This window comes from Simochromis diagramma, unplaced genomic scaffold (assembly GCF_900408965.1).
Source record: "Simochromis diagramma unplaced genomic scaffold, fSimDia1.1 OVJJ01000367.1, whole genome shotgun sequence".
NCBI lineage: Eukaryota > Metazoa > Chordata > Actinopteri > Cichliformes > Cichlidae > Simochromis > Simochromis diagramma.
This window is the reverse complement of record NW_024387288.1, coordinates 686032-704978: the sequence shown is the minus strand read 5'-3', so window position 1 is coordinate 704978 and position 18947 is coordinate 686032. Positions and strand designations below refer to the sequence as shown.

Below are 18947 nucleotides of genomic sequence, written 5' to 3'. Positions count from 1 at the left end.
AGATTAGACCACATGAGTATGTCATTGTTGTGTGTATGAATAAAGTGTGGTTGTCAGGGGTTAAAGGTCAGAGGTGTCTGCAGCCTCCTCCTGCTCATGAATCCTGTTGATGTGCTTCCAGGTGGAGCGTCACCGCGTCCTGCAGCAGAGACTGGAGCTGGAGCAGCAGAGCCTCTTGGGGGCCTCCGTGCCTCCTGCCGCAACTCCGTCGGGTCCTCAGGTGGGACCGACAGCGGGTCCTGCCCCTGGAGGGGACGGTTTGTCTCAGATGCCCTTTTTCAGCTCCGAGCTACCCCAGGACTTCCTCCAGACCTCCAGACCTCGACCTCAGCACCACAGCCAGATGGCAGCGACCTTTCCCCTGCAGGCGGGCCTCCGCCAAGGCTTCACGGCGAGGCCTCTACTCCCTGGAGCGCCCCCTGTTCCAACAGGTAAACCCTCCATGAACGTGGCTCCTTCCAGCCTCCAGACCAGGCCGAGGCTGCCTGGCCTCACAGGACCCTCAGCCCCAGGGCAGGCACACCCAGCTGGGATAGGAGCAGCAGGAATGCCCTCCTCCCATCCGACAGGGCAGGGACATCTATTCGGACACGACTCCTCCTCTTCCTCTCCCTCCACTCCTCTGGCCACTTCCTTCCCCTGCTCCTCTGGTGGCCCCGCCTCCCTCATCCAGCTGTATTCTGACATCATCCCGGACAATAAACCGAATAAGAAGAGGAGTAGGAAGAAAGACGGGGAGGAAGCCACAGGAGGAGGAGGGGCCAGGACGCCACTGTCTTCGCAATCGGATGACCTCACTGCCCCTCCCACCCCTGCTGTCTCTGACACTGCGTGCTCCACACCCACCTTTGGCAGCATGGACCAATCAGAGCTGTCTTTCCCTCAGAGCTCCTCCCTCTCTGGTCTGGCCCCATCATCAGAGCTGGAGAGGCAGCTGTCCATCATCTCTGCAGCCCAGCAGAGAGCCTCCGGGCTGGGCTCAGAGTGCCAGAGAGGGCCCCTGTCTGCAGCTCTGCTGAAGGTCAAGGTGCGCTTGTTTTCACACTTCATCCCACTTGTGCTGCAGTGGTACTGTAGTGATGCTGTGATAGTGGATGAACTATGGTATTGTGTGTCACTTTCCTGGGTCTCTCTGCAGGAGGAGCGTGAGGAGGCCGCGGCCTGTGGAGCCAGGGTGGTGAAGATGGAGGAGGGCCGGGCAGAGCCGTTCTCCCCCACGTCTCCTCATCAGGCAGGCGATGCAGGTAAGGAGCTGCTCAGACACCTGCTAAGGGACAAGACCTCCCCTGCCAACACGCCATCGCCCATCACCCAAGCTCCGCCTATCGCCCGGCGACAACTGTCCAGCGATGGCTGTCGATCTGAAGAGGAAGATGCACCTGGTTCCCATGGCAACATGGTGAGGAGGTGGCCAGGGCAGACAAATGGAATGTCATGTGACCTTTTAGTTAAAAAAGCTGATCATGTGCTCCACCTCCAGGTGGCGAGGGACGGTCCTGCCTCAGAGCTGCTGGACGCCTTCGGCAGGAAGAAGACGCAACGCTGCAAGAGACCCGCCCGGCCCGACAAAGACCGAGCTCCTCCAAAGTACAAAAGGAAGAAGAAGGAGGAGGAGGAGAAGGCACTCCAATCCTGCTCCACCTCTTCCTCCTCTGACCCGGTGGTGACACACCTCAGACAGGTAGAGCCCCGCCTCCTCCTGTTTACTGAGCAGGAAGCAGATGTCTGAAAGTTTAAACCTCTCCCCTCCATCAACAGCTGGCAGTGCTGCCCCTCATGGAGCCGGTCCTGGGGGTGGATCTCAGTCTGTTCCCCCCCTACGGCAGTTCCTCTCTGGGCCGAGACTCCAGGCTGAGCGGCTCCTTCGGCAACGCCTGCCTGGATGGAGTCACCGACTACTACTCCCAGCTCATATACAAGGTACCGCTGCATGGGTACTGAGGTAATACTTTAGTAATGGTGTAGTACTGCTGTTTAATTTTACATCACTTCCTGTCTGCTCCTCCAGCAGAACAACCTCAGTAACCCCCCCACTCCTCCGGCCTCCCTGCCACCAACGCCGCCTCCTGTTGCCAGGCAGAAACTGGTGAACGGTTTCGCCACGACAGAGGAGCTGACCAGGAAGGAGGTCGGCGAGCAGGATGGTGAGAGGCTTATTTGACCCTCTTCTTTGTCTGACAGGCACAGGTTAGCCTGTGCAGCTGTGGCAGTGTGGCCGTAAGTAGGGATGGGTATCGTTTAGGTTTTATCCGATACCGGTGCCAAATTGGTACTTTTGAAACGGTGCCGGTGCTCAAACGGTGCTCAAACCGGTGCTTAAAAAATGGAGAACACAAAATTGGTCCAAAAACCTCTCATGTTCAGCTGTTTCCCTCTTTTTCTTTGGTCATTTTAGCCTTTTTGGCCAGGGTGAAGGGAGTATCTGCCATCAAACAAGAAGACAGCCGCATGTAGCTATGATGATGTTTGCTAGTTCACCTTACATGCATTAATGTAATAACGTGGTTAGCCTACTCAACGTAAATTACACACGAACAACATTAAGCTACTCACGCAGAGAAGAACGGCTGCTGCTGCATCATCATCCGTCATCATTTCTGCTACACTGGCAGGGCTAGGGGCCAGGACTCTCCTCTTCGGGCTTTTGGGGGATGTTGCTAACTCCGGGTCAGATAACAGGCACCACACCCGCAGTAGATGTGCTCGGTGTGAGGTCTCGCAGCAAGCTATCAAATACGGTGCATTTCTCGGCTTTTAAAAATAACGCTATGTGTCGCCAGGTGTTTCATCGGATTCGAGGTGTTACCTCCTTTGACAGTATCACAGTATCAGCTTAAAGCACTTGTTGCTGCTGAGTTTGCATATTTTGCTGTGAAGTACAGCCAGACTTTTGACCGCTTCGCCTTGGGCATTTTTAATCTATAGCTCTGCTCTAAAAGAACGTACGTACCAGGACCCGCCTACTATCCTCGGAAACGTAAAATGATTGGCTAGAAGTGTATCACAGCTCAGGAAAAAAAAGCACCGAAATAAAGCACCGAAATGTGCGCTGCTTTTCGGTCTGGTTACTACCGTTTATGTCAGAACCGGTGCCATCTTGGCACCGGACACCGGTACCCATCCCTAGCCGTAAGTATGTGGACACCTGACAGCTGCACGAGAGCAACAGCTGATCTCTTCCTCCTGTTTCTACCTCAGTGAAAGGTGTGTCTGCTCTGAAGCTGAAAGGGGAGGAGCTTCTCAGTTTAAACCATCCCTCTAAGACAGTAGATGTGCCTGCCTCCCTCCCAACCCCACCCCACAACAACCAGGAGGAGCTCAGGTTAGCCCCGCCCCTCAGATGTGAAGCCAAATGCCTCGTCGCCGTCTTGAGTTGCGCTGACTCTTCTTCGTGATTTCTCATCCTCAGGGTCCAGGACTCGTCAGAGCAAGATGACCCCGACAGCTACGTTCCATCGTCGTCCCCGGAGAGCGTGGTGGACATAGAGGTCAGCCGGTACCCCGACCTGTCCTTCATCAAGCTGGAGCCTCCCTCACCCTGCCCGTCGCCTACACTACCCATGATCCCCTGTGCTTGGGGGAAAGGTGAGTCAGCCACAGCGTGACTGGAAGATGTCTCCTGACTGTTCTGACTGATGCTCACCTGTTGCCCACCTGTGTGCAGGCTCTGCAGTCAAACAGGAAGTGAAGACTGAGACCAACCATCAGGGACTTCCTTCCTGCTCGAACACAGACCTGGTTACCATAGCAATAACACTGAACCCCACTGCAACCCAGGTAAACATCTCTTGCTATTAATGTTGATGTATCAGTAGCTCCTCCCCCTGGTCGTCATCGCTGTGACCCTCTGTTTCCAGAACGTTCCAGGAGTGATGGCGGCGGTGGCGGAGCTGCTGCGGGTCCCCGTCCCTGTGAACTACCAGCTGAGCAGAGCGTCCGGTCCCGAGCAGAGCTCTCTGGCCCTGCTGGCGAGCGTGCAGGTGCCGCTGACGCAGGTGAGATCGCTGCACCCCGCAGCATTGTTTCATCGCTGTCGGCGCTGAGCGTCTCTCCAGGTGACTGACAGCTGTTTGATGTGTTCACAGGGTTCATCCGCCACAAAACAGAGAGCGGCCGCCACAGGAAACACAGGTCTGCACACACACTCGCACACTCACGCACGCACACACCTGTGCGTCTGTTCATATCTAACCGTGTCTACAGGTGTCAGAATGGACTTCAGCCAGCAGGGCGGCGCTGCCACCACCAGGCCTCAGTGCTGCAGCTACTGCAAGGTGTTGCTGGGAAACGGAGTCCGCATAGTCAGGGAGCTCAAACAGGTGAGACGCCTCAGAGGAGACGGTCAGAGTGACCTCACAGTGGACAGGAAGTCACCCTCTGTGTGTGTGTTACAGGAGGGTCAGTCCGGACCCGGCTCCAGCTTGCTCTTCTGCAGTCCCCACTGCTCCACCCTCTACACCAACGACTTCCAGAGCAGGTCTGCAGGCACCAAGGTGAGGCCCCGCCCACACCGCAGGTGTCACAGCCTTCATTTGGCTGATGTGTTTGGCGCTGAGATTAGGCACAGACAATGGTTTAGTTACAATCATAGTGGTAGCTGTTACGATTGGCTGCTGTGGGGGGTGGGTGTGTGTTTTGTTGTTTTCTTCTTCTTGGTTGGTTGTTCCCCTGGTGCAGTTTAGTCTGGGGTCAGGAGTTCAGGTAGATTTCCCACAATGCACCGCTTTAACGCCTGTCCCGCTGTCAGTCTGCAGTCCCTGTCCTGCTCTCCGGCTCCGAGTGCCCCCCTCCCACCAGGGTGCAGCACCAGTACACCAACAACATGTCCTCCATTGCCGTCCACGCCCTCCCCCGTGCTCCCTCCTCGCCTCCCCCGACATCCTCCTCCTCCCCACCTCTCTTCTTCCCATCTGCCTCTGCCATCACCATGGAGACCAGGCCTCGCATGGACAGCCTCAAGGTGGGCGTGGTTACCTGTGAACTAACATTGTACTGAGTCAGGTCATTGATTTGAAGACTGACTATTTGACCGGCTTACAGGTGAAGGTAAAGTTGAAGCCCCGCCCCCGAGCAGTCCCAGGTGAGGAGGACTCGCCGTCATCGTGCCATGGAAAGAGGATGAAGAGTTCCCGCTGGCGACGCTGGAGTGTTAACATCACACTGAGCAGGTATGTTAGGGACCTCATTTGAACCTCACCTACTAGTTTTCGGCACCTGTGGGGGAAGGGGCGGAGCCTCTGCTCCAGCAATGACCACTGTGTTTGAGGATAACAGCCTGTGCGAGTGCACGTGGCACCACGACGCCCTCAGCTGCGCGTCATCAGACCTGGATGTTCTGTCATCAGTAATCTTTCTCTTTTTCACGCAGGGGTACTTGCATCTCTAATGAGGCGGTTGCCTTGCCAACACAGGATGAAGTGGATGAGCTGTTGAAGAACCTGGGGGCGTGTCTTCGTCCAGAACCATTACCCAGAGACCAGCGCAGGTGCTGCTTCTGTCACCAGCAGGGCGATGGCCAGACAGACGGACCGGCCAGGCTCCTGAACCTGGACTTGGATCTGTGGGTGAGTGCGCCGCTCTCTGCTCGGAGTCTCCGGTGGCGGCGCGGTGCGGCCCATTCACCTGTCGTCCATGTGTTTGTGTCCCAGGTGCACCTTAACTGCGCCCTGTGGTCCAGCGAGGTGTACGAGACTCAGGCGGGTGCGCTCATCAACGTGGAGCTGGCTTTGAGGCGAGGACTGACGCTGCGCTGCGCTCACTGCCAGCAGACCGGCGCCACGAGCGGCTGCAACCGCCTCCGCTGCACCAACACCTACCACTTCACTTGTGCCTCGCAGGCCCAGTGCACCTTCTTCAAGGTAAGCGCAAGGCCGAGTTACACCTGAGCTCACGCCCACCGCGCACTCCTCCTCACCCTGCACCTCTTCTGTCCTCCAGGATAAGACCATGCTCTGCCACCTCCATAAACCCAGGATGGTTCCTCTCAGCGGGGACAGGTCCTGCGGCGGCTCACCCTCCTCCACTCCCGGCTCTGCCCCTGACCCGGCGGCTGTGACGGCCTCTGACCCGTACGACTCAGAGCTGCGATGCTTCGCGGTGTTCCGCCGGGTGTTTGTGCAGCGGGACGAGGCGCGCCAGATCGCAGCCGTGGTGCAGCGCGGCGAGCGGCAGCACACCTTCAGGGTCGGCAGCTTGCTGTTCCGCGCCATCGGCAGGCTCCTCCCACAGCAGATGAGAACCTTCCACAACGAGACGGCCATCTTCCCCGTCGGTTACCATGCTAACCGTATCTACTGGAGCATGCGCCACAGCAACAGGTAAGAGCAGCAGCATGCAAATTATCAATCAGAATCAATGTGCGGTTGCCACGCCCACCGCTGTGCTACATCACACTGCCCACTTTTCTCTGGTTGAAGACAAAGTTTAGATCTGCAGGAAGATGTTTATGTTAGGAGCTCTTACTGTGAAAGGTTGCAACAGGAAGAAGGCCGTCTGACACGGAGTAGTGATGGAGGTGTCGGATTACCAACCACAGTGTGAGAGGGTGTTTACCTCCCTCTGCAGTGATTGGTCTGATCACAGGTAGACGTCAGCAGTGATTGGTCGGTCTGATGGCTCTCTGCTCGTGCTCCGCAGACGCTGTAAGTACATGTGCTACATCGAGGAGGAGGAGGGGCAGCCGCTGTTCAAAGTGAAGGTGGTGGAGAAAGGACACGATGACCTCATTCTGACCGGACCCACACCCAAAGGTAACCATCACCTGTGTGTCTGCACCGACTGTCATCAGAAGCACTGCTGCTCCTCAGGAGCACAGCGATGAACCAAACTGTGCGTGTGTGTGTGTGTGCGTGTGTGTGTGCGTGCAGCTGTGTGGGATCAGATCCTGGATCCCGTCTCCCAGATGAGGACCTCCAGCGGGACTCTGAAGCTGTTCCCAGTTTACCTGAAAGGAGAAGATCTGTTTGGTCTGACCACGTCTGCGGTGACCCGAATCATAGAGTCTGTACGTCCAGCACACACACACACACACACCTTCAAACAGGGACCCAGACTCACCTGTTCTCTGTGTGTTTCAGTTACCTGGCGTGGAGGCCTGTGAGCGTTACACCTTTCGTTACGGCAGGAACCCCCTCATGGAGTGGCCTCTGGCCTTCAACCCGTCAGGCTCCGCCCGTTCCGAACCCAAAGCCTGTCAGGCCAAAAGGTACGTGCTCTGAAGCAATGATGTCACTTTCTGTCAAGCTGCTGATGGAAGTGGCGGGCGGGTGGGGGTGGGTGGGGCAAAGTGTAGCTGCTCTGCGTTGTGTTGTGACATCGTCAGTGTGGCTGGGACAGAGATCTGCTCAGGCCTCCGTCACAGGTTTCTGTAGAGCGCACCCACAGCTGCCTGACGCCCTCCTCTCCCCCCTCAGACCCTACCTGCTGGCCAGCATCGCCCCCAGGTGTCAGGGCTCGGTGGGCTCCATCGTGGGCCTCGTCCCCGGCGTCATCGCTCTGTCTCCGGGCGAGTCCGTGGCCGGCGCTCACCAGGGACGCCACTCCAAGTCCTCGCAGTACCGCCGCATGAAGGCTGAGTGGAAGAGCAATGTGTACCTGGCACGCTCCCGCATCCAGGTGGGTCACCTGCAGCACAGCCCGAACACTTGACCGCCAACGCAGGACAGGAAGCTGACTGTGTTTGTGTGTGTGCTCGCAGGGTCTCGGACTGTACGCTGCCAGAGACATCGAGAAGTGCACCATGGTCATCGAATACATCGGCACCATCATCAGGAGTGAAGTAGCCAATCGCAAGGAGAGGCTGTACGAATCACAGGTAACACACAGGTCTGCGACTTCTGATGTTCAGATCAGAGTCAGTGAAAGCTGTCATCTGATTGGTTCGTTCACATGTCACACAAACACAAACAGTCAGTGACATCTGTGTGAAGGGGGTGGGGCCTGCACGTCTCGCGTCCACAGAGGGTCATGTCTTTCACTCGTGTTGTGTGTCTGTGTGCAGAATCGCGGCGTGTACATGTTCCGGATCGACAACGACTACGTGATCGACGCCACCATCACCGGGGGACCCGCCAGGTGAGTCCAGCTCAGACCGGTTCAGTGCTGATCTCAGACCTGCACGCACCTGACCCAATGAGCCCTTCCTGTACAGATGCTCAGGTGAGCGCCCCCTGCTGTTTCAGCAAGGAGGTGATCAAACAGTCCTGATGATCAGATGTAGTAAAAGGCTATCGTAAAGAGGTGTGTGTGTGTGTGTGTGTGTGTGTGTCCACCTGGGGTCTCTGCCCAGTTGGACTTGAAACACCTCTCCTTGGCCGCCTCAGGTGTTCTGGTGTTTAAAGATGTGGGTGAGCAGCAGCTCAGTCACCTGTCGTGCTCAGACACTCCTCAGAGGAAACTTTCCTTTCATCTGGTGCTCACAGGTGAGGGCGGGGCTGTGGAAGGGTCGCAGCTCCGCCCTCCCTCTGAGTGCTCATCGTGTTGGGAAAACACACCTGAAAGTGTCCTCGCTCCAGGACACAAACCGCTGAGGCGTGACGTGATGACATCACAGCTCAGCTCCAGTGTTTTTACTGCCCCTCTGAATTTAACTGATTCATGTTTGCAGTGGAAATCACACGTGATGTAAGAAAGTCACGTGTGATGAGCCGCTCGGGAATAAACCAAACGTTAACATGTTATCTAGGTGACGTGTATACCTCGTGTGTTATTGTGCCGGAAGTCAGGCGTTCTCACTGGCTCTAGTGACCCTTGACCTCTCGGTCAGCTGACAGCTGGTGGGGTAATGGACGTCTCTGAAAGAGCAGAGCACTTCTTACAGATGTGATGTCCTGATAAGTCGAGCAGATATTTGAAATTTACTCATCAACATTCATTAAAACTTTATTTATGTCACGGTCCCAAATTTTTATCCGCTCTCCTCCGACATCCCCACGTTTGAGTTTCAGACTAAATGCATTCTGGGATATTTGGCTGCACCAAGTTCAGGTGTGTTCGGGCTCTGCATTGATAAATATCTGAACCAGCCGAGTTCTGATAAACGCAGAGAGCTCAAAGTGAAAACCTGATGAAGGATCCCAGCAGGGTGCAGGAATTTTTAATAGTGTTGATTGGTCTGTTGACCTGTGAAAGACCCGCCTCTGTGTGCGATTGGCAGGTACATCAACCACTCATGTGCTCCCAACTGTATCACTGAGGTGGTGACGGTGGAGAAGGAGAACAAGATCATCATCAGCTCCTGCAGACGCATCCAGAGAGGAGAAGAGGTAAGGCCCGCCCTCCATCAGTCAGCATCTCAGAGCGTGTGTGGTTACTGATTACTGCCCCTCCCCCTCCAGCTGTGCTACGACTACAAGTTCGACCTGGAGGACGATCAGCATAAGATCCCGTGTCACTGCGGAGCCGTCAACTGCCGCAAATGGATGAACTGAACACACACACACAGGCAGCTCGCTCTCTGTCGATCGCCTCCCCTGTGGGCGGAGCTTAACTTCATATCAACACAGTGATAATAATGAAAGTGATTGCTTTGATAACAGAAGTAATGATAATAATATTGATGATGGGGATAACAGGTCAGGGTGGGGGTTATATATGCGCATGGGTGTGGTCAGAAGCTTGTTTCTGAGGGCGTAGCTGTGTTGGAGAGTGGGCGGGGCTTAAAGAGGCTGGTCCTCTGTGTATATTGTGTGTAAAAATGAGCAGAGGTGTAAATTTGAGATCAGAGAATGTGTTGTCTTTAACTTGCACTAAAACACAAAAACAAGAAAAATAGAGACTTTATTCCCCGGCCCCGCCCACCCCACTCCGGCCCCGCCCACCTCCATTTGTTAATTTCCTGTAAAATAAGAGTTTTTTTTGTATTTATTACTGAATGAAGCTATTTTCTAAACCTGCGGTGCGTTCGAGGTCCGGCATGGCGGTGTGTAAATACGTGTACCATAGATGAGAGAATTGCACACAGAGTTTAAGAAGCCCTCCACCATCCTCACCACCGCCGATCAGCTGCAGCGTTTCAAGTACAGTTTGTGTTGCTGACCCGGCACCGCATCCCGATTGGACGGACTGTGAAGCGAGTCGGGTAGGCGTCACCGCGTCACCGAGTCCCGCTGCCGTGTACATAGGAGACTGCTGATGTGTACAGACGACACGAAGCCTTTTTTATTATTACTGGACGTAACCGTGACGATGAAGATGTTTGTTTTTGGGAAATATGGTGACTCTGATTTAGAATCATTTACAGAAAAATAAAATATTTTACATGTTGCTCTCGCCTCATTCTGTTCTGTGTGCATAGCAACAGTCACATGACCTTCTCAGTGTTTCAGTGTATTTGCTGTGTGAGCTGTCGTTGGGACTTAATGTGTTTCGTAACGACTGGCTCTGTTTCCTGTGATGCCTGGTTGTGTAAGCGGGCTTCATGCCCTCCTGTGATGAAAGCTGGAGTTGTGTTTGTACAGACCGAGTGGGGGTGGGTGGGTGCGTGCAGCAGTGTGGAAACATGAAAGGCGTCAGAGAAGTGAAGAACAAGACGTGACAGCGCCGCCTTTAGAGCCATGAAGTTTCAGCAGAAATCGGCACCTCTGGTTCTGTAAGATTCTCTTGTCACATCAGCGCCATATTTCCTGTTTCCTCACTTCCTGTGGGTCAACAGCTGGTTTACTGTTGCCTGGGTGGATCCGGGGGCATTTCATGGTCGGTGAGGGTGAGCAGGAGCTCTGAGGTTGTGGGCTGAAGCTGGAGTCAGAGAAACAAACAGGTTTGATGATCAAATACAGCTCAGACATAGTCACCTGAGAGCGCTCATGTCTCCAAGACACACACTTCCTCTTATGTAGTCATGTGACTCCTGTAAATGGACAGGGGAGGAGCACAGATCCAGCAGCTGATGACCAAGATGAGGAAATCAGGATGTTCTTCTCTCTGAGACGGAGGCGGGTTTATCCCACCAGCACGCTGCACATCGCCTGCTCCTGACCAGGTGAGCTGTTCAGAATCCGTTACCATGGTGCTTTTGGATAGTTGTATTTTGAACATGTAAATATAACTCAAAAGTAAAAGTGTTGCATGAATCTCTGTATGTGTACAGCATTTATGTGAAGGCTACGCCTCACTGACACATTAACCTCACACCCTTCAGGATACAACAAGTCATAAAACCTGTGGGCTCCACCCACTGGTCAGGTTAATAACGTGTACTGATAAAGACTCCGCCCCTCTAAAAGCAGATAACAGCTGAATAGACCTGAAGTCTCTGCAGCCACAGATGGAGCCATTTGAAGTCTCAGAAACTAAAGGAAGGAGCTTCAGTGCTTCCTTTATTGCCTCCTTTAGCAGAGGAGACACTGAAGTGTCCTTTACAGGAGGACATGTTCATTAATGCTATGTTTTCCATCCAGTGCAGTGACCTGTTGATGTGAGTGAATCAGCATCAAAGCTCTCTAAAGATGCCGAGCTTTGTCAAAGTGACTTCTGTGTGTGTGCTGCACGCCTCAGGATGTTAGAGACAAACGTCAGTCACAGGAAGTCTGAATAAAGGAGAAGTTACTCTGGATCAGCAGCAGAGACGCACACGTCACTTCCCCTCTGAGGTTCTTCTTTATCTGACACACTGATGTGTGAACGATGTAACAGCCTGTGTCTGCAGTCCGCTTTCAGGCTGCTGGAGAGCAGATGAACGCCTTAGACTGCAGAATACTTTGGGGTACAGAGGAGTTCATGGTCCTCTCAGTGACTGCAAATCATTTTCAATTCAGTTCTTTTATAAAGCCTGAAATAACAAGAACAACAGTCGCCTCAATGTGCTTTATATTGTAAGGCCGACTCTACAATAATAAATTCAGAGAGAAACCCAACAATCATATGGCCCCTATGAGCAAGCACTTTGGCGACAGTGGGAAGGAAAAACTCCCTTTTAACAGGAAGAAACCTCCAGCAGAACCAGGCTCAGGGAGGGGCGGGGCCATCTGCTGTGATTGGTTGGGGTGAGAGAAGGAAGACAGGATAAAGACATGCTGTGGAAGAGAGACAGAGATTAATAACAGATATGATTCAGTGCAGAGAGGTCTGTTAACACATAGTGAGTGAGAAAGGTGACTGGAAAGGAAAAACTCAATGCATCATGGGAATCCCCCGGCAGCCTACATCTATTTTAGCATAACTAAGGGAGGATTCAGGGTCACCTGGTCCAGCCCTAACTATATGCTTTAGCAAAAAGGAAAGTTTGAAGCCTAATCTTGAAAGTAGAGATAGTGTCTGTCTCCTGAATCCAAACTGGAAGCTGGTTCCACAGAAGAGGGGCCTGAAAACTGAAGGCTCTGCCTCCCATTCTACTTTTAAATACTCTAGGAACAACAAGTAGGCCTGCAGAGCGAGAGCGAAGTGCTCTAATAGGGTGATATGGTACTACAAGGTCATTAAGATAAGATGGGGCCTGATTATTTAAGACCTTGTATGTGAGGAGCAGGATTTTGAATTCTGGATTTTAACAGGAAGCCAAAACAGGAGAAATATGCTCTCTCTTTCTAGTCCCTGTCAGGACTCTTGCTGCAGCATTTTGGATTAGCTGAAGGCTTTTCAGGGAGTTTTTAGGACTTCCTGATAATAATGAATTACAGTAGTCCAGCCTGGAAGTAATAAATGCATGAACTAGTTTTTCAGCGTCACTCTGAGACAGGATATTTCTAACTTTAGAGATGTTGCGCAAATGGAAGAAGGCAGTCTTACATATTTGTTTAATATGTGCATTGAAGGACATGTCCTGGTCAAACATGACTCCAAGGTTCCTCACAGCGTTACTGGAGGCCAAGGTAATGCCATCCAGAGTAAGAATCTGGTTAGATACCATATTTCTAAGCTTTTCAGGGCCGAGTACAATAACCTCAGTTTGATCTGAATTAAGAAGCAGAAAGTTAGCGGCCATCCAGGTCTTTATGTCTTTAAGACATTCCTGCAGTTTAACTCATTGGTGTGTGTTATCTGGCTTCATGGACAGATAGAGCTGGGTGTCATCTGCATAGCAGTGTAAATGTATGCTATGTCTTCTAATGATGCTGCCTAAGGGAAGCATGTATAATGTAAACAGAATTGGTCCTAGCACTGAACCCTGTGGAACACCATAGTTGACAAATTGGAGTCTATTAGATAGATATGATACAAACCACTGCAGTGCGGTACCTGTAATACCTACAGCATGTTCTAATCGCTCTAATAGGATATTATGGTCGACAGTATCTGTTGGGTCTGTGTTTCCACAAACCCCGCTAATTCTAGAGACTTATTCATCATGAAGAAAACAAGACAGTCGATCGATCAATTATTTGCGCAAGGGAGGCCTAGTCTGTGTCCACCACGAAAATGACCCCCAGATCTGACCTCCTCCTGCTACCTTTTATTGAGAGACAGTTCACACAAAACACGTCAGAACAAAGCCACGCCCCCTTGGTTCTAAGACAAAGCATTTTATGTATATGTGTGAACTTCTGTAAGAGTGTGTGTGTGTGTGTGTGTGTGTGTGTTAGACCTCCTGCTGACCAAAGGGTCGTAAACGCAGGAAGCCTACATCAAAAGAAGCAAATCTTCCAGATAGGATGTATCTGCAGTAAAACATTACAGCCCCCCACCAGAACCTCGAGAATCTGGGGGGAAGGACAGTAGAGTTTCATCAGTTAAAACACTGTACAAATGGTAAACATAAAAATGACAAACATCTAACAATTCAACTCTAACAGTATCGAACGCTGCACTGAGGTCTAGCAGGACAAGCACAGAGATGAGTCCACTGTCAGAGGCCATAAGAAGATCATTTGTAACCTTCACTAAAGCTGTTTCTGTGCTGTGATGAGCTCTGAAACCTGACTGAAACTCTTCAAATAAACCTCTGCAGATGATCTGTTAGCTGTTTGACAACTACTCTTTCAAGGATGTTTGATATGAAAGGAAGGTTGGAGATTGGCCTATAATTAGCTAAGACTGCTGGGTCTAGAGATGCTTTTTGAGTAAAGGTTTAACTACAGCCAGCTTGAAGGCCTGTGGTACATAGCCGATCATTAGAGATAGGTTGATCATATTTAAGATTGAAGAATTAATTAATGGCAGGACTTCTTTGAGCAGTTTTGTGGGAATGGGGTCTAAAAGACAGGTTGATGGTTTGGAGGAAGTAATTGTTGAAGTTAACTCAGAAAGATCAATTGGAGAAAAAGAGTCTAAATGAATATCAATGGTACTGAAAGTAGCTGTAGATGATATTACATTTATTGGATGATTATTGGTAATCACTGGTAAGGGCTTTCTTATAAAGCAGCAAACTATTTCTCCAGCCTAAGTGATGATCTCACGTCATTTCCTCTCCAGCTTATGAGTCATCTGCTTTAAGCTATGTGCTTGAGAATTATACCACAGAGTCAGCTACTTCTGGTTTGAGACCTTAGTTTTCACCAGACCTACAGTATCCAGAGTCGTACGTAGTGAATAGGTAAAGTTATTAACAGGATAATCGACCTCTGTTGGGGTAGCGTTCAGATAGCTGCTCTGCTCTGTGTTGGTACAGGGCATTGGAGATGATAACAGTGGGTGGATTATATTCTTAAACTTAGTTACAGCACTTTCAGAAAGACATCTACTGTGATAAAGTCTACTCTCCACCGCTGTGTAATCAATTATTGTAAATGTAAATGTTATCAGGAAATGATCAGACAGGAGAGGGTTTTCAGGAAACACTGTTAAATGTTCAGTTTCTATGCCATATGTTAAAACAAGATCTAGAGTGTGATTAAAGTGGTGGGTGGGTTCTTTTACAGTTTGAGAGAAACCAATTGAGTCTAATAACAGATTAAATGCCATGTTTGACCTCAGGTGGGTGTGTTGCCGAGTGGGGAAAAACAGCCCCCAGCTGCTTGGGGTCTGCCGGGGAACAGCTAGCGGGGCCTACGCTATCTTCGGCTGCACCAGCTCCAGGGGCCTGGCTAGCTACGGGTGTATCAATCAGTAATCCTGGCCTCCAGAGCTGCAAATATGCTACATTTGTTACAAGTATCACTACTGCTAAAGGAGGCCGAGGAGTAACTAAACAAATGACACAATGAGCAGGAAAGTGTAGGAGTAAGTAAGTAAGGTTTATTTATAAAGCACTTTTCGTAGACAGGCATTCACAAAGCGCTGAGGTTAAAATAAAGAAAACATTAAGTAATAAAATAGATAATATAAACAGTGTAAATTCAAAACAATTCAAAAGTGTTGATTAACGGAAGGCCTGTTTAAATAATAAAGTTTTTAACTGCTTTTTAAAGGATTCCACAGAGTCAACCAAACTTAATTGTGGTGGTAGACTGTTCCAAAGCCTTGGTGCCAGAGACTGAAAGGCTCTGTCCCCTTTCGTCTTCAGTCGTGTACGGGGAACAACCAACAAACTCTGAGCCTGTGAGCGAAGACAACGAGCAGCACTGTATTTTATAAGAAGCTTGGATAAATAATCTGGGGCCTGGCCATTTAGTGCTCTGTATGTTAAAATAAGAATTTTAAAACAAATTCTAAAATCTATTGGGAGCCAATGTAAAGAATATAAAATGGGAGTAATGTGAGCACGCTTGCTAGAACGAGTTATTAATAAATCATTATAGACCCTTAATTCTCCGATAAGCCAGGGCCAAGCCAGCTCCGATCAGCAAGAACCCTGTTATCATGGTTCCGAATAGGTAGATATCTTCAGCGTCCTCAATCGACAGTCCCACCAGGCACACGACCCTCCATTTCTGCCACCCGTCCATCGTGTATCCAGCAGGGAAAGTCCCTCCAGGGCACTCGGGTTCTCCTGAGCCCAGACTTCTCGTTAAAGGGTGTCAATAGCATTCAGAGACCAGTTGATCAAATCCGTAATTCTCTTTAGGTTTTAGACACAGACTGTGAGAGAATGTTCCAGGGAAAGTAATACAAAAAAGACACGAGACTAGACAAGGACATAAGCAGGGAAGATAAGGAAAAGGAGAAAAAGTGCGTCCGCCTCCTCTGAGAGCCAAAGAAAGAAAAAAATGTTGATGATACCATCAACAGTATTGTTTCTCCCCCAACCCAGCACGCTGTGTTACTTTCTAATGAAGATTGTAATACTTTTCTCAATCACTTTGTAAATACAGTGATGAATCTGAGATCCAAAATCTCCTCAAGGGGCTCCCCTTATGAAGATGCCCCTCGGTGTCATGGGTCATTTAATTCCTTTTCTCCAATCACACTTAATGACTTAATTACAGTGATAGGTAAAATGAAATCCTCATCATGCTCTTCAGATATATTGCCTCCCTCTGTCCTGTCTGGGACTCTCACCATCATTGGTCCCACATTGTTATCCATCATCAACAGTTCACTGAGGCAAGGTTGTGTTCCATCTTACTTTAAACATGCTGAGGTAACTCCTCTATTGAAAAAACAGAATCTAGATCCTAGCTCTACTAGTAATTACCGGCCTATTTCAAAATTGCCATTTTTAAGCAAATTACTGGAAAAAAATTGTAGAAAGTCAGTTCAGGTCCTTACTATGCAGATTAAGGTTGTTGACCCTTTTCAGTCTGGCTTTCAAAAGCAGCACTCCACTGAGACCGCTCTCTTAAGACAGCGGAAACCGCCTGTTCAAATCCCCACAAGGCTGCCCGCTGGGATTGGAACGACAGGTGCGACTTCTCAGAAAGGGCTCACTGAAGGCAGCATGGTTAAGAGTTTGGAGGCGCTTACGACTGCAGTGAATGCTCAGAATAACACCTTTGAGCGTATGTATGTTGGATTACATCAGGAAAGAATCAACTCACAACAACATCTCTAGGCGGAAGCTGGATTACATCGCGGATCAGTTGGCTGCAGTTGTGAGGTCTCAGAATCTGCTATGTGAGCAAAAAGAGTGACAAGACCACAGAATCGACGGCTAATAATATCACGGAGAAACTCGCAGCTATTAACGGGAGACTGAGAGACCAGTGTCGGAGTGTTAAAAACAGCTTGAAATTCTCATGAGTTGTTTGCAAAAGAAAAATTACCATCATAATGCGGATACCCCTTCAGCACCAGCTGTGGGCTCAAGGCTGGAGCTGAACAAAAACACCCTTATAACGACTGTGTTGAGTCTGTTCCTTCCCATTCCCTGCAAGGCCACCTGGGTTGGCTGGAAGACTGTTTACTTAGCCTGGCAGGGCGAAGGACACTGTCTCAGCTGAACTATGGACACGCACACACATACATATACTGATACTGATAAGCACTCACTGATGCATCACCCTCCCTACCCCGGATCCAACGCCACCTCCAACGCTTACCTCCCCTCTGATGTGGACATCGGGTCAGCTGGAGGCGCAGTCAAAGATTGCAGCGGTCCCAGATCAGATGTACACACTGGAACTCTTTCCCATGTTGCTGTCTGTGTTTATTGTCGATATCTGTGCATTCATGTATTATCCTTTTGTGTTACACATTTCGATGTTTTTTTCCTCGCTACCTAGCCTGACCTGTCTCCCCAATGTGATGTTTGTATTGTATGTACGGTTGGCAAGGTCTGTCATCTCGGTTGTGGGCAAAAGACTTGCAAGTGACAAATAAAGGCTATCTCAACATCTCATCTCATCAAACAGAATTCTTGGGTTATTTTTATGATGATTTATAAGATTATTGAAATAAGAGGATCTAGCCTATTTCATGGATTCGTTATATAAGTGAAGAAGATCTATGAAGTGCTAGTGATAGACAACCAGGCCGGTGGACTTCCAGAGATGCTCTGCTTTTTGTCAGGAGCGTCGAAGACCACGAGACTGATTATTTAACCAGGGTTTGCGGGAACTAATAGAGCAATGCCTACTTTTAAAAGGAGCAACCTGATTGAGAATAGCAAGACAGTGTTCATTAAAAGAGTTAGTATGGTGCTCAACATCGTCAAAAGAAGTCTTGGGATCAAAAAGGGAAGAAAATTTAGAAATAACAGAGCCATCAATAAAGCGCCTGCACCTAATAAAACCTTGGGGAAGAGACACATTAAAAGAGACTGACTTATGGTTGCTAAAAACAACGTCATTTAAATTCAAGTGGTCAAGGGAAATGCCATAAATGAAGACCAAGTCCAGAGTGTGCCCAGCAGTGTGAGGCGGCCAGATACATGCTGAACAAAATTAAGAGTCCATGATGCTCAGGAACCTCTTAGTGGTACTATTTGATGAGTCTTCTGCATGAATGTTGAAGTCTCTAACAATGATAACCTTTCCCAGTTTATTAGTGGAAGTTAAAAAATTTCTTGTAAGTCTGCCAGAAAAGATGCAGCAGACCCAGGTGGACGATAAATTAAGATACTGTCCATGGACTGATCACTTGCAATTTTTATCATGATCATCTCAAAAGAATTCTAACAGCTTGAAGAGATCATCTGGCATAAAAATGTCTTTTTAAAAATTACAGCTGTTCCACCTCCTCGTGAAGGGACAGGTGAATAGGCCATGCTGCTAGCGAGTTGGCTACGAGCTAAACTAAGCAAGCGAAACAGTAGAGACACAGTGAGTGAGTACTTCGGCTATAAATTAGGGAGTGAGTACACAGAGAGTGTGCTTCGGATTGAGCACATGAAGATTATACTATGAAAACAGAAGGTATCTGAAGCGAACACCAAGTGACAGCACCACCAAGAGCTTGGTGGGACTGACTGACAGCTGATGAAGAGTCTCTGGAAACACTCATTTATCTCCTCTGCTCTTCTTTCTCTCTTGCAGGTGGGGGTATCCATAGACTGGCTCACTGAGAGAAGATGAGCTGTGTCCTGGTGATCCAGAGAGGTTGAAACAGCAGCAGCTTGTGTTTAGAGCCGTTATAGTGATGTGTCCTGACATGGACCCTGTCTCTCACCACTGCTCCAGCTCCAAACACTGAACTAGTGAAGCAGAAGAAAAGTTCAGAATAAAAATGTAAATAAACATTATTCTTAAATTTAA

General features: G+C 49.8%; 1 protein-coding gene across 1 annotated transcript in view; it reads left to right on the top strand.

Moving 5' to 3' along the window:
* Nucleotides 1-10264, top strand: part of LOC120716333 (histone-lysine N-methyltransferase 2C-like) — a 47656-nt gene extending 37392 nt beyond the window's left edge. Inside the window, exons 53-77 of the mRNA XM_040003834.1 lie at nt 122-1027; nt 1139-1399; nt 1481-1681; nt 1759-1920; nt 2009-2144; nt 3199-3322; nt 3410-3585; nt 3665-3777; nt 3858-3995; nt 4086-4131; nt 4204-4319; nt 4395-4493; nt 4748-4960; nt 5041-5168; nt 5369-5564; nt 5649-5858; nt 5938-6317; nt 6637-6749; nt 6867-7003; nt 7077-7204; nt 7413-7614; nt 7697-7813; nt 8000-8073; nt 9155-9263; nt 9336-10264. Of these exons, the coding sequence (XP_039859768.1) occupies nt 122-1027; nt 1139-1399; nt 1481-1681; nt 1759-1920; nt 2009-2144; nt 3199-3322; nt 3410-3585; nt 3665-3777; nt 3858-3995; nt 4086-4131; nt 4204-4319; nt 4395-4493; nt 4748-4960; nt 5041-5168; nt 5369-5564; nt 5649-5858; nt 5938-6317; nt 6637-6749; nt 6867-7003; nt 7077-7204; nt 7413-7614; nt 7697-7813; nt 8000-8073; nt 9155-9263; nt 9336-9428 (4578 nt within the window). The 3' untranslated portion in view covers nt 9429-10264. The remainder of the gene's footprint in view (nt 1-121; nt 1028-1138; nt 1400-1480; nt 1682-1758; nt 1921-2008; nt 2145-3198; nt 3323-3409; nt 3586-3664; nt 3778-3857; nt 3996-4085; nt 4132-4203; nt 4320-4394; nt 4494-4747; nt 4961-5040; nt 5169-5368; nt 5565-5648; nt 5859-5937; nt 6318-6636; nt 6750-6866; nt 7004-7076; nt 7205-7412; nt 7615-7696; nt 7814-7999; nt 8074-9154; nt 9264-9335) is intronic.
* Nucleotides 10265-18947: the final 8683 nt, after the last annotated feature.